Genomic DNA, 16161 nt, shown 5'->3' on the forward strand with positions numbered 1-16161 from the left:
GTCACCAGTCCTATTGGTCGCTGCGGCATCTGCATATAGTTCACCAACTGCCTTCGTTGGAAAGTGTTGACTCTATTGTTTTGTTTCTTCCTCAAGATTATTACGTTTATAAATGCATTGTTTCTCTTTTTCACACCCACACATCCACCCCCGCGCCCACTTTTTTTGTTTTCCTGGTGTTATTTTCATGGTTTCCTATAAACGTTTTTTAAATAAAGTTTCTTCCGATTTTTGTTTGTGCTCAACTGTTTGTTCATTTAGTTATTTGTTTTACTGCTTTTTAGTCTAAAACAGATTTAAGTGTTAATTATCTTTTCGGAACAAACTGGTGGATTTAATTCATTTCGTATACTGGGCTTTAAGGAATGAAAGAGCCATCTACGGCGCGCAAAGAATAAAAATTCCTAAATGAAGAGATATTGAAACGCATGCTCTAAATCTGTCAGCCCTTCCTCCACATCCAGGGTGGCCCTGGTGGCGCGCAACTGTTAGTGCCTGTCACCAATAATACAATGAAGACTGACTGTCCTGGGTTCAGCTCTCGTCTCGGGAACGCTGTTCTTTCTCTGCATGCGGCATCTGTCTACAAGACTTGCCGTGATATAACTTTAGTTGCTGACACCGATTTCCCCCTCCCAACTCCACCCGTCCACCACCCAGCCCCGGACTGGCGAAAGGTGGTTCTGGCCACATTTCCGGTGCACCGCCTGCGGCTCCGGGTATAAGAACGGGGACCCGCTACAGGCCGGCGCGCGCTCACTCAACCTTCTTCTACTTTCAGTGTCCACAAAGTTCCGGAGAGAAAAAAAAAACAAAAACTAGATGGCATCTTGCATGACAGAGGTAAGATATACGTAACTCGTTTGTCACTTTCTCTCAAATTCTGTACCTTCTTTGTGGTGCTGGCGTGTATAGGGGGAGGTTGTGCACGATTTGGATGGAATGTGATAGTGATCCGTGGAAATCGTTTGGTACTGAATACCTAAGAGATTGGAGTTTTGCTATGAATATCTGTATTCTGTCTAAATACTTTTATTATGTCTATCCATTTGACTGGCTTGGCGTAAAACATGTTTAACTCTACCCATCAACCCTAACCCATACTCTCCCCCCAACCAAAAAAAAAAAAAAAAAAATGGAAATGGCTTTTATTTCCAGACATTCGATTGTTCTTGAGATTTGCAACATGGCTAACTACTTGATTTTCACCTTTCACTGACTTTGCTTTGCTAGACCTCGACTCAGCAAAAAGGTCTTTGTGGAGAGCTTTGGCACCTGCCATGGCCATCCAGTCCCTTCTCTTTTCCCTCCGACGGGATAACCAACAAAGAACTAGAAAAGAAAGTATAACATAATCAATGCGTAAGCCAGTTAAAGTCAAGGGCCTGTGCTGAATTAAACTTCCACCTTTCAGGTCCATTTATTACCTTCGTTTGTTTGTTTGTTTGTTTTGTTTTGTTGTTGTTGTTTTTTTTTGTTTGTTTGTTTTTTGTTTTTTTTTTGTTTGTTTTTTGTTTTTTTTTGGTTGGTTGGTTGGCTTTCTTTTCTTTCTGTTTTCTTTAAGAACTGTTAGCTTCCATTTGCAAGCTGAGCCATTTGTCGATTTCTGGAACTAATCGACTGTATAAAATGTAAAATCGTGTCTTCAGTTGAATTATAAAGATTCAAGCAACTCACATCATTACGTATGGTTTAGGTCTTAAAGCACCTTAGACCAACGTATTGTAGCAGTAACAAAAAGCTCTGACAAGGCTGCAGCCAATTAAACTGGATTCTTACAGAATTGTCACCTTACTCTTCTCTCTTTTCATCAGAGATGCAGTGACGCATTTTAGCACTGATTATAATTAGATGATTACAAACACTTGTCTTGGTTTTTACGAATTGATTGATTGGCAGTGTTTGTGGAAGCTTTCCCTCCGCACCTCAGGACAACTGAAAGATTTATCTTACTCGTTCGGCAGCGGAAGTGTCAATAAAAATATGAAAGAACGAAAGAACAAACTAACGGCGCACAAAAACGTTTATGTTAGAGCATTGTGTATTTTATTAATCCATCCTGCATTTCTGTAGAAAATCTTATACAGTCACCGGAAATTAAAAACAAACGATCAGCGCATGCGCAATACAAGGGTCGCAAAAGGGCAAGACCAGGGTGAATATTCACTTTGAACATTCAGTTACGTGCTGCTCGAGCGAATAAAGAATCATAAGGGTAGTACTTGGTACTTCAAACACTTAGTTTACTTACTTTTACCCTTTAATTAAGACCTTAAAAAAACTGACGAATGAAAGGAGTTTTTTCTCGGCACTCGCAGACATTTTTGAGCGGCCATTAATGCAAATACTAGACATGCTTTGTACAAACTGCAGTAGTAAGTATAGGTACGTGTGTTTAGGACTAAGATCACAGTTTGATCGCCGAGTTTTATAACTTCCTGGTATAGCTCCGAGGTTTCAATCAATTCCGTTTGCGATATCTGTTTCCCATCTTCGATTACTTACTTCACTATCTTAATATTTAATCTTAATGTAGTCTTAATATATAGTTCCTATGTCATGCATTTTGTAGTTCTTTATTATTTTTTATTGCTTATTGTCCTATTTGTTTTAAATGCCTCTAGCGGGCTATGAATAAGCTTCTTAATTGTCACATATAATAACAGGGACTTTTTAATATCGTGGGTACGTTACAGCTTGATCTATTAGAGTTTCCACACGGAAACCTCGATACATTATAAATTGATAGAATGGCGGTGCAAGAAAACATAACAAATCAAGACAAATGCTGAGTTTCAACCAGGAGCGAAACAGGATATGCTTATAGTTGATGCGGCGACAACAAGAACTGTTGTACAGAGAAATATCACTTATTATTCGTCAGAAATGTGAGAAATATATAAAGACTAGGAGGAAGTTAACGAACACCTCTTTCTACGCACAGCCATGATTAATCAAACTCTGGGGATGGAGTGAGCGACCTTCTGGGTGCTTGTTAAGCCGAGGTTCAGACTGTTTTGCGAGTAAGATGAATGGTCATCAGCTGTAAAGATAAATTTATATCCGATCGAAAAACGACCAGTGTTACAAAAATGCTTGTGAAGTTCTTTTAAATCATAAAAATTGAAGTGCATATGGTTATTATTTTATATCGTGAACTGAACAGAAGATACAGGTTGTGAATGAAACTGAAACAATGGGCGAACAAAATTAACCGAACCAGAAAACAAGATATCTGAGTTGTCTTGTTTTTCAACCGTCGTTCTTCTCTGAAGCCCCGAGTGTTTTGGTTAACTGGAAAAATGAGTTTCTCGCTTGAAGTCTCAAAATAAAGGCGTCGTTAGTATCGCATATTGACCAGGAGAGCCTTCTGCCAAGCTTTTACTTCGGAACAAGTGTCTACACTGCTAGAAATAATTAACCAAGAGTAAGTTTTAACTTATCCTTTTATCAAAGCTCAAAACCTTGAAATACAGGGTTTGGATGTTTTCAAAATATCTCTGTCGTTCGGAAACAAGGCCAGGAAATACAATACAAATACAAAACATCTTTATTAATCCATTTCAGGAAATTGTCTGCCATTGTTACTGTTTCATAATACATTAGACATTACATGATACCTCAAGACATTGAATATAAGCATAAACAAAAACAAAAAAGAGCCCTATGGCAGCCAGCAGTGTGAAAATCTTCTCTCACAAAACTGTTCCTAGCCATGATTTGGTTGTATACTCGGATTTGCCGCTGGAATGACCACTAGGCCAAAAGTCTCGGTGGTGCGTATTACTGAAGTGTAGAATAGTTTCCAGAGTTCAGGGTGGACATTAAAAGATATAAGCTTTCTTAAACAGTCATGGCGGCTTGGAAACAGGATCTTCGGGTCAGCCAAGTCTACAGAACTGGGACACATGAACATCGGTAATTTCCCTTGGATAAAATTACTTTATCTTGGGCAGGGAACCAGCTTGTTAAGTTACCATGACAAGCAACCTACTTCCCGATTCATGAGCCACTGAGAAACCGACCGGCATAGTGGGAATTTCGATAGAGGTTCTCATTGCGCATGGTTCCCTGCTCAAGATGGAGTAATTTTACCCATGGGTAAATTACCTATACCCTTATGGTGCAGGAAGTTTTTCCCCAATAGAACCAGCAAAGAAATGGGAACCTAACTACAAAAATTCGAAGCCACATTTTTAAAGATTCACAAAAAATGTTGCCAGCCTCTGTCAGTCAGACCGGAAGCTGTTAAACACATTACACATTCAAAACCCTTTGACATTTCAAATGAGTAAAGGGAATGCGAGGAGAATAAAAGAAGGATATTGTCTGAGAGGACAAAGGTTCCTCATCTGTTTTCTGCAAGCTTGATTCGTAACAGTTTGGAAGAGTTGGTGTAAATATCTTCTGACGTACCTGTGCGTATGTTATTAAATTTCTGTTTGTTGACTCAGATTATGGCATGACCGAGTAAAGGGCTGTGGTATTGGTTTGTGACTGCAGAAAATACAGGTTTGCAATTGGAGTTCTTGTTTATTTGAAAGGGTGGGAACTAATTTGCTGCATAGAATGTCATTGGACCCCTTCAAAGAAATGGAGATTGTGAGAATCAAAAGGTGTGAAGACAGCTGATTAACGATCAGCAAGTGATCTGAAGAAGTTGTGGCTAATGACTACTGGAAAAAGAAGATCGAGAAATGAGAAAACTACGGAAAAAGAGTATATCGTATTCATTTTCATGTGCTATTACTCTGTGTGTGTGTGTGCGTGCGCGCGCGCGTGTGTGTGATATATATAAAGCGTGCATAATTCTAACAATGGAATGTAACAACTAAATAAACATTTTCAGCATACCTAAGCTATAAAACCTGTGTCTGTTGTCATTAATTCCCCCCGTCCGTACCCAACCCCTCAAAAAAAAAAAGGCTGGAGAGAAGTGATTACATTGTAATCCTCTTGGGCCAAGCACAGACAGGAAGAATGAAGAAGACTGAAATATAACTACTGTTCAAAGAAAGAGACCATTGTTGTCTTTTGAAGTAAAGATCTAGAACGAACACCACAGAGAGAAAAGCTTGGGCAGCAGATTTCTAACTTCACTCTGCACCAAACCTGAGTTTTTTGCCCGACTGACTGATTTGCCTCTGGAAGTCCTGGCTGGCGACACAACGGCTTCTTCAAGAAGGTCACGCTGATTGAAAACTTCCGGTTCTTTGTGATTCTTCTGTGCCTGACATGGTTATGTCTTTGTTCTTTCATCTATCTAGCTAGCTTTATGTCGATCAATATATCGATCTAGTTTTATTCTTACTTTTTTCTTTCATTCATTTTTTTTCCTTTCTTTCTTTCCTTTTTTTGTTTTATCTTGTTTTTCTTTTTTCCTTCGTAATACCTTTCCTGTTCACGAGCTTACTTTCCTGAGGCATTATTTAGAGGCCCTGAAATCCAACAATAATCACTGAATGTTGATGTCTGTGAGGCTGCTTAGTTAGCTAGGGCCAGTATCAACAATGATGTAGAAAGTGAGCATCATCTATATGTGTAGTTGTCACCCATTCCCCCCCCCCTTTCTCTCTTTCTCTCTCTCTCCTCTTTAGGCGGTCCGGTGGCAACGGTTACTGCCTGTCAACAATACAGTGAGGTTTGGTTGCCCCGGGTTCAGATCTCATCTCGGGCACACTGTTCTTTCTCTGCATGTAGTATGTGTTTACAGGCTCTTGCCGTGAAATAGTCTTAGTTGCTGGCTCGGAGTAAAAAGCTATTTACCATCCACCCCATTGTTCTGTACTGTCACGCCTTTCTGTCAGTTGAGGATTTAAAGTCTTCAAACAGGAAGGGAAAATGATATAAAACCTTAATGCACGTATTTAAGAAAACAGTTGCAAATTATTTGGAACTTCACAGCAACAATAATAAAAGAAAAAATACAAAACTTTTCGTCCCCATTACTAGCTTTTAATTCTTTAAAATCTCAAAAATTACCTGTGTAGCTATTACAATACTTTGACATATTTACCAAAAAAATCTCTTGTGTTAATCAAAACAGTTACTGAATAAAATTAATTGCTTGTTTATATATTTTACTCGAGCTTACAGCTAAAAACCTTATCTTCCATAATGTACAGTAGCCAAACGCAAATACAAAAGACACCTCATAAGTCTGTCAATTTTAGATGTTTAAGTAGTCCATTTTCAAGAAAGTATACAAACTGTATCTCTGAAAATATTTTCACCAAGTATTTTTTATTTATTTATGTTTGATAATAATGATCTGTTGTGCATACAATATTTTTTATGGGATTTTTTTCCTGTTTTGGCTTAACCTCCCAATCTCTTGGGTTTATAGCCAACCAAGAAAATAGGGGAAAAAAAGACTTATAACAGATGGCCTATTAGTGGATATTAACGATTTTGATTTCAATTTCTTTCTTCCACCATCACTCCCTCCATACAAGACTATGCAACCCCACCAGGGTTTCGATCGTCAGGAAAGAATACTTCCTTGGCATTGAAGGCGAAACCCTCGTGGGGCAATATATCATTTCAGGGAATTAGCAGACAAATATACTTGATATCTCCTAATGAGTTGGCCAGCTCTTGGTTCAAAGTCTGCTCTTCACAAAGCCTCATAACTGCACCTTTCAAAGGCTGCTCCGGGCTTTACACTTGTTACCGTTATTTCTTTCAATGGCGGCAGCCTCTATGAAAGATGTCACGTGACTGATTACCTGCCGTCAAAGTCGTGGACTGATAATTACGGGTTTCATATGTTACTCCATAAAATGTGAGCTAAGGTTTTCACCACAAGCTACCAAATCAGTGAAGGCTAATTTCTGTGACAATCTATTCCTGCACATAGATGCCTGTGTCTTCATTATACAATGTTATTATGCAAAAGATGCTTTGAGAACAGCTCATGAAGCAAAGAAGATTACATTCATTCGAGGAGAAAATCCCAATGATGTTACAAAAAAGATATAAACCATAAATCACAGTTTTTAAAATAGATATACAATGTAACTCAAACATCAAGCCCCTCAAGAGCAATACCTTCTTCTGAAAAGCCAGTTAAGTGTTGTTCAAAAAACAAGCTTCAGAGATTTCCTTTGAAAATGTTGCTGTGAAAATAAAACTGCGTTGTTAGCACTGCACGTGTTGAACCACTAAAAGAAAAAAATAGTTAATTTTATGGAAAGGATTTGTTCCTTCCTTTATCTGCCCTCGGCTCTCTTATTGTGAAGTCCCACAAGACCGGCAAATGTGGAAGAGAGTGATCCAAGTTTGAACCCTGTTCATGTGGTTACACAGCAGATACTTGTCCAAGTTCTGTATCCTTCGACCACCTTCTTAACTCCTTCCTCTCGTGTCAGCGCACTTGCAGACCAACATCAGCTTTGTGAAGGTATTTGTCAGGTCCATTCACGGCTTCTTCATCAACTTTATCACCCTTTGTGTCCAAAATTCTTAGTACGTGGTAAACTTCTATCAGCTGATTCAAAGCATGTTATCTGAACCTTAACCTTTGCTTTTAGTCAGCTCCAGCATCGTGATGCAGGTGGTGATGTTGTTTGTATTGTTTCCTTCATGAAGCCGAGCTCACACGGTAGACATCGTAATACCTGTTTCACTCAGACTTATTTATACCAGGTGGGGGTTGATTTATCAGTATTCTTCAGTTAATGGCTTGCTGATTGGATTCAAAAATAGTTCCGATGTCGCGACAAGTGAAACAAGAGAAAAACTGTGAGTCCGAATAGTGACTTCAGTCTTTTGTGTCTCGTTATCGTAGAATCCATTGCGAGCGACAGCAGCATAGGCCAACATCTAACAGCTCACTAAACTTCGTGATGATGGATGAACTGTCTTCACCAGCCAGCAAACAGACTGGTGACTGATGGACGTGCACGCGCACAAACACGCACGCACACGTGTGCGCGCTTATACTGACTGAAGTCCCATTCGTCCGGCACTCGGCCTTCCTTTTTCTCTGGACTTGGCTTGGGAATGTGGTCCTAGAAAAAGGCCATGATACTGCGGAGTTGGAAAAGTAATATGTTATACACCTGAGGTCTCTGCTCAAACTATTTTTGTTTCTTGCTTTAGTACATCAGTACCTGTAGAGGCAGAACATGATGGCTTGCGGAGCCAATCAAGTTTCCGAAAAATCCTTGAAAGGGGAAAGAGTATAGCTAGAGGCTTTCCCGAGGTTCACATGAAAGTAAGTTAAACGTCTCTTAGTCCTGTAGCTATTTTGTGACCCGTGGTTACAATGATATTCATTGGAAATTGTACAACAGTCAACTGAAACTTTACTCTGCACCTCTCCCACCCCACCCTACCTCACCCTACCCCACTGCTATCTCTTTTGAAACGTGTCGCCTATTATCGGTTTAGTTGTTAGCAAATAACTATCGTTGTTATTGTAATTCTCATCCACTGTTATTAACTGTCTGTGCAGACTGGTACAGACAACCAGTCATCTCTGTCCCCGGAACTATGTGTCTCCACGGTTTCTGTTCCCATCACCGAGACACATCTGCCGTCCAACCTGCCTCCGCTGATTGAGACAGACCCGCTAGTGGCCTACCTGTACATCGCCATCATGTGTACAGCTCTCATGGTGAAAACACCTGTTCTCTGTCTCTAGCTCTCTCTCTCTCTGTCTCTCTCTCACACACACACACACATACACATACACACACAGTAGCTTATATAAAAACAAAATGTCAATTTTTGAAAAGTCAATAGAAACATAGTTATTAAAGATTTTATTATCATAACTCATGCTTACAAGTGGCTTCCTTTTGTTACTTCTATCCTCCCCTCTTGATGATGGCCTATTACAATTTCATAATTAAAACATATAGCATAGTGAGATTTGTGTGTGTGTGAGAGAGAGCCACATCTAATTTGCATAAAGGCTATACCACTTACTACAATTTTACGAGTATTTACTGTAAATAGACTGGAGTGTTATTAATACCACTTTTGGACTATTTCTCATCGTTTCTCTGTTGTACTTTGAGTATATGTATTATTTTTACAGTAATCTTCTATTTCTCTTTCTCTGTAGGGCAGGTGCTAGATATAAAAAGCAAATAATTTAAACATTCTCTGACACTCTTAAACAAAGAACTGTCAATGTTTTTGGCAAGACGAAACGTCTTTAGTCTTTCTCTATTTTTTTTCTCATATTTTTTTTCAATCTCTTTTGCTCTTGCTCTTTGTCTGTCAGTTTCTTTTTATTTAGTCCTCTCCATCTCTCTCTCTCTTCATCACACTCCCCCCCCCCACAAGGATAAATCATACTAAAGCTAATACCTAATCAATATGTCTATCTGGCTCTGAGTTAATTAACCAGTTTTAAGACTTTCACAAGTATAAATCCATCATTAGCACATCCTTGATAAACATGGCACCAGAAACCGGAGGATGCATTAGTAAAGACTTGTTACCAAGACAATCACGCATGTGGAATGTGGGTATAAAGTTTTGACTGTTTTATTTTTCTGGCTGTAAAACCTATTCACAGCGCTGGCAGATCCTCTTGAGTTGTTAGCTGGCCATAAAACACTAACACGTAAAACGAGAAACAAAAAACTGACTCACCATTAACATGTTTTGCAAAGAAAATGTAAGAATAGAACACCGAATGTAAATAATAACAGACACGAGAAAACCAACCTTGCCACGGGATACCTGAAAAAGCAAATTAATTAACCTTTAAATTAAAAAATAATTTTCGTCTGAGATATGTACCCCCTTCCAGTCCCACCCACCCTCGTCAAATTTTATATTTACAACCGTAATTAGTTGCTGTCTAAGGTAAAACACCAGTTTCTCTTCCCCCACCACTTCACCCCCACCCCCAGCGCACCCCGTGTAAGCCAAGAAACCGAACTGACATGAATAAACTTCGTTTGGTTGACATGTATCCAGCAAATGTCATTTGTCATCTGCGTAGGTGTCGGCTAAACGTTTCCGATTGAAGAACGTGTTTATTTAAAAAGTCTTTACTTGATGGCGCCACAGATCGGTTCCTTTGGCAACGTGCTGATCCTCCTGGTGATGACGTTGGTCCGAGGCACCCAGCGCACAGGAAAGGCCTTTGTCATCAACCTTGCCCTCGCTGACCTTTGTGTGGCCGCCATAGCTGACCCCATGTGCGTAACAGGTAAGGGTGCGCGCGCAGTTTCCGGTGTGGATGTTCCTGTTTTCTAAACATCATGATCATCATCATCATCAGCAGCAGCAGTAAAGTCGTCATCATTATTGTCATCATAGTCGGGTCGCTGTCATCATCGTCGTCATCACAATGATCGTCGTCATCACCATCATCATTTTTTCGTTGCAGTCTTCGTTGTTATCATCTTCGTGTTCTTTTAATCTGCTCGCTTGGTTTGGATACAGAAAGTTTTGTCTTGAGAATTTCCTCGTTCGAAATACCGGCTGGCTGGCTGGCTGGTCGGTCGGTCGGTCGGTCGGTCGGTCGTTTGCTTGATTGGTTGGCTAGCACTAGTTGATTCCATTACGTATCCATTGCACGCTCGACGACCAGCTGTGATCAAAGGCGAGGCCTGGTTCAACGACAAGGTGTGGCTGTGTGAGGCCGTGGCCTCCATGTGTCTCACCGCCTGCTTCTGCGCCTTCTTGTCCCTGACCCTGGCCACCCTCAACCGCTTCGTCTTCATCTGCCACAACAACTGGTACGAACGCCTCTTCACGAAATTCACCTGCGTGGCGGCCTGCGTCGGCAGTTGGGTCGTTGCATTCTTCTTCGAGTTCCCCAACTTCCTGGGATGGGGTGGCCACTACTTTGACAAGAAAAACCATCAGTGCATCTGGAACCGCACCAATTCTTTCTCCTACACGCTGCTCGTGTCCGCAGGTCTGATTGGCGGCCCGCTGACCTTCATGCTGCTCTCTCACATCCTCATCTTTCGACGCATTTACAGGTGATATATCGTATTTATTACAGATAATGTAGGGAGGTAGCGAGGGGGATGTGTAATATGCCCAGTCGAGCTTTCAGCAATGTGTACCTGACTCTATAGACGGCAGAAGAAGATAAAGAAGGGAGAGGATAAACACTTCCATCGAAAAAAGAAAGTTAGTCCCAAGAAGAGTGAGTGTGGCCATTAATCTTTAAAAAAAATGGTTAGAGGACGACCTTTACTTTTTACCTATATGCAGAACAGATATTCACTGGTTCGAGAACCGGTCGAACCTGTGATTATAAAACTATTGTCCTAAAAATACTGCCCTCTGTCTTCGACATTCTGTCCCATTAGACGGTGGACCACGTTCACTGCCTTTCTGGTATTGAACACTTTACTCTCTTGTATAAACTTTACCTTTAAAATGTCGTTGAAACGTCGTTACAGAACCAAGATGAGCCTGTACGTGTTTGAGGAAAAGGATCCGACCAACAAGCGGAAGTTGTGGCAAGAGATCCTCCGCACCTCACGCATGCTCCTCGGCATCTTCTGCGTCTTCGTCGTCTGCTGGACGCCCTACTCCGTGGTCATCGTGCTGGACTTCTCCCAACGGTTGTCGGTGGAGGCTCACCTGTTCGTCACAATGCTGGCCCACATGCACAGCTCCAGCAACTGCCTCGTCTACTTCATCATCAACCCGTCCTTCCGCAAAGGCGTCTTCCGCATCCTGGGCTTGTCCAAATGCGTCACTTCCGGCGACATCTCGAGCACCACCTACACCGAGTCCCGTGGAGGCGACATTACAAAGATCTCTGATTCCAAGAGTGTCCTCCGTACTACAGTCAGCGCCAGCAGTAGCAGTAGTAGTCAGTAGACAGAGACGCAAGCAACATCAGCTGCCAGTTCCCAAGGATGTCAACAACAGAAACAACTGCAGGACTATGAGTAAAACTCTTCAAACGTTTCCCTTCGTAGTCCATCTTTCCGTAGTTTCCTAAACTTTTACTGTGAAGTACATCATTATTCGGCTGTTCCACATACATGTGTACATTTATGTGAACGAAAACACAACTGTCGAAGACTTATATTTAACCTTTCATTGAAGGCTTTAGTTCATTTTCGTGGAACTGTCCTTTCGCTTTTAAATTTAAAATAATTTCTACACATCCTTGAGAACACAACATTCCATTCATGTTTTGCATGTAATACAGTTGTATATTTTAAAGTTAAGCATTAAGAAAGTGCAGAAAACAAACTACATCTTGTGAATAAAACAGACTATGAAGATGGCGGCAAGATAGTGTGGAAACAGGAATACTTTTTTTATTTATTTATTTATTTATTTATTTATTTATTTATTTATTTATTTGGTTACCAGAGGATTGACTCTGACATTACACACTTTTATGAGGATTTGTTGGTATACTACTTTATAACCTTATTTCTGAGTTATAAATTAATTTACATTAGACTGAATGTCAGCATAGGACTGCATTGTTTTCACATCTTTTTATAGTGGTGTGAGGGTGTGAGGATGAGGATATTATCACCCTTGCAACGAAGACGGGTTTATGTTCTTGAGTCTGCAACTTCCAGACCTACGGAACGTTTGTATGATCGAGAAGATGTGTTGTAGCAAACAAAAAATATTAGAAGAAAGAGGCCAAATTAAAGGAATATTTGTTGCTATAGTATTTTTAAAACTATTGTTTGAGGCATTTTAATTTGATAGCTACTACGATTTCGAATGATGAAGTTTTGTGTAAGTTTATTTGTTGTTCTGATGTCTGCAAAAGTGAAATCTTCAAAGTTTGTATTTGATTTGTTATGCGTTCGCTGTCCTATTCTTAATAAGATATAACCAGATTTTATTGTTAGTTTATTTTTTTCATCTGTTCATTTTTCAGACTTAACTGGTAAAGTAAACGAAATAACTCCAAAAAGTCTTGTCACTGTGTTAATGTCAGTACAATCTTTATTTGCTCGGAACAAAAACTTACAAACACATAAAAGACATGTATATCAGTTGTTTTTCCTCTTTTTTCTCATTGTTTTTAGACAACTACATCATGACATAAAATTAATATTTTAAAAAGTACCTTAGCACGTCCTGAAATGGATGATAGGTGCCACATCTTGCAGGCTTAGCCCCAGTTTCCATCAACTTCACTGACCTGCAGACAGGTAGCACATTCCTACTTAACAACAGTCAAATAAACTGCTATTACTACTACTACCACCACTAATAATAATAATAATAATAATAATATTGATCCTTGTGATTATTATGTGTTTTAGTTCTTGTGCAAGTCTTTATCTTGTTGTCTTGCTGTTTTCATCTGCTTCAGAAATGTTTGATGCTACTGACGTTTTCCATTTCTTCTTATGTAGCTGCTTTTTTCCTATTTATTTTTCTCTAAGATCTTTGCCTTTGTTATAGTTATTGGCGATATTCCTTCATCAACCATATGTATGACAACAAGGTTTGGGAGGAATCATCAGAACAGTGCATAAGGTTTCATCCGTTGATGAACAACGAAGGATTATTTATAAAACTTTTCAATTCAGCTGTTTTTCATCAACATCTTTATTTACCTTGGCTCTTGTTTGTTTAAGACTCTGGTACTTCCACGTCGTTGGAGACTTGTAGTACAATGTACCCCAATGTGCCTGACCGTTGCACATCCCTTTGAACCGCACAGGTACCAGGTACAGTTACTAGTCTCCACTGAGGATCGACCAGTCACGCCGACTTAAACTTTCATTATGCCTGAATGGTGAATTGTCCATCTTCTTCGGTAAGTAGTGAAAATGGAAGAGCTGGCAGTTTTAATCATAGCAATCAGACAGAGACAGGCCACCTCGGTTCGAATGGCGCGTGCACGAGATACCCGTAATTTTCTCTGAACTTTAATCACGTCCATAGCCTTTGCCCGTCTTTCCTTTCAAGCAGCAGATTTTTATTATTTTATTTTTCCAGTCAGATTTTTAATACTGTGGTACTTTCAAGAAATTGATACAGCATTAACTGAACTATCTCCATGTTTCACAGCATTAATTGAACTGTCTCCATTTTTCATTGCTTCTGTCATTTTATTGGCAGCCGATGTTTTACCAGGTTGATTGCAGTCCCGTTCTTTTCTAATGTAAACAGCAACCTCTGTACTCGTTATAAATAGTTTATGATGATAACAGGGTATTTCGGAGGCAGAAATTTGTGCATCTCAGTGACTACAATGTAACTACATAATGTAAAACTAGTTCATGCAAGTATTTAATTAAATCAATGGCAAAATAAAAGTGACAACATGCTAAAAAAAATATAGAAATGGTTCAGTAGAACTAATTAGTATTTCACATTAGTTTCTGAAAGACCTTTATCCTTTGCAACAGTTCTTTAAACAATACAATTACAGAAGATTTGTCTTTATGTTGCACACTAATTTTGTGTGGATTCTCAGACAAAAGGATAAAGCATGATGAAATATGAAGAATTATTGGCCTGTTAATAATTGCTTTCAAGCCTACACACTTATGCCTAAGCCTCTCAAAACCCAATTATGTTTTAATAGCCAACAGCTTTAGACCCCAGTAAATCGAGTGGTTGTGAAGAATTACCTCCAGGCTTTTCCTACCTGGATTCACCATAATAATTTGAGGAGAAAAGAAGCTTTTTCAAAACACCTTGGCTTATCTCAATCTTCTTTGTGCTCGCCGTGAAGCAGCTTCCTATGTACTGCACACCCGACCATCAACAATGGAAGTCTATCCAAGACTAACCTACTTATAAAGACAGTTGTGGGTTAAGTATTTCTCCCTACTGTAGAGTTTCCCTTTTTGTCATGGGAAGCGACTTTCGCTTCATAACAACGGCCCCTAGAGCTTGTGGGCGAAAGGGAGGGGAGCTACATTGGAAAAGGACTTTTGCCTCACTCCAAGCTTTGCAACAGGAGGATCTGCAAGGGGATCCAACTGGCTTCTGCACAGACATCCAACACAGAAACAGTAATCGTTGAACTGGCACTAACAGACCTCTTCTTTGTTGTCGTGGTGGTGTTGATACCACTGCTGTTGTTGACGATAGTTGTGGGATTATTTGAGAGAGGATGTGTTATAAGAGTGCGGAGAACTGCACTTGTTAAACCAGAGACTTGTCAGCTTTGAATGCTTCTGTTAACCGCTTCTCAAAACTACAGGATGACCTCGCTGTTTCCTTCTTACATCACTGAAAGGACACTGCCCTTATGTAGGGCCGCCGAGATCCACCACAAGCCCCTGGCAGAGACGATCTCACCGAACCCCTTGTAACTGTAATCGTAAATTATTTTTGCCCAGTAAATAATAGTATGTTTACAATTCGATTAACCAAGACCGTACCCCCTTCATATCCGCGGATCCGGGTACAGCATCCCTCCCCTGCCCCTCTCTCCTGTCGTTAGGCCTGCTGTATGTACCTCTGTATACATCTCAGGGTGGCAACCCCCTATAGGCTTCATGCATGCTGTTTACTACCACAAGGACGGACCCTCACAGCAGCAGGTCACAACACCTCCAACAGGTCACATTACAGTAACAGTGAACACGACACAAGACTCGCACACCATGCACCAGGGCTGACAAAGTGTCATTAATACAACAACAAGAGTAACATCTGGTGCACAGAGCAGCCATCGCCAACAGGCGCCAGGGCAGTCTGACCCAAGAAGGTCACGTCCATTGTAACCCTGACCCCATTCGAACACCTAAAATAGCAACTTTACACGGAATTAGGAGCATTTTTGGCAATCAATGCTTGCTGACACTCAGCGTTCCAATATATATAATGAACAATAATAAAACGTTCAAGCCATTTTATTGCATGACGAGTCAACTACGGGTCATTCGTGACAGTTTCACCTTGATGAAATGTAATTAATTACCAGTAGTGCAAACCCAGATACGTATGATGTAGATACACAAATGAAAATGCGACAATTCCTATAGAGTGGTGTTATTGTCTTGTTACACTGGCCGACAGACATATACTATACTGTATGTCAACATGCTTTGCACAACGTCACCACGCGGTGATATATATATATCATGTCATCAAACAACATATTCGCCATCATATGTACATAGAGTCACTCCATCAGCCATCACACATCAATCATCGTCCGATGTGATGTGATTGTCGTTGTTGCACATTCACATCTTCAGTCGTGCGCGCAGCAACTCTAGCTCA

At 40.2% G+C, this 16161-nt stretch overlaps 1 protein-coding gene across 1 annotated transcript; it reads left to right on the forward strand.

Moving 5' to 3' along the window:
* The first annotated feature begins 394 nt into the window (after positions 1 to 394).
* On the forward strand, positions 395 to 12863 carry LOC112577242 (melatonin receptor type 1B-like). Its single transcript, XM_025260281.1, has 5 exons — positions 395 to 843; positions 8459 to 8620; positions 10033 to 10174; positions 10559 to 10955; positions 11385 to 12863. Exons 1-5 carry the CDS (start codon positions 823 to 825, stop codon positions 11809 to 11811), a joined length of 1149 nt encoding a protein of 382 aa, XP_025116066.1. The 5' UTR covers positions 395 to 822; the 3' UTR covers positions 11812 to 12863.
* Positions 12864 to 16161: the final 3298 nt, after the last annotated feature.

This window comes from Pomacea canaliculata, linkage group LG1 (assembly GCF_003073045.1).
Source record: "Pomacea canaliculata isolate SZHN2017 linkage group LG1, ASM307304v1, whole genome shotgun sequence".
Classification (NCBI taxonomy): domain Eukaryota; kingdom Metazoa; phylum Mollusca; class Gastropoda; order Architaenioglossa; family Ampullariidae; genus Pomacea; species Pomacea canaliculata.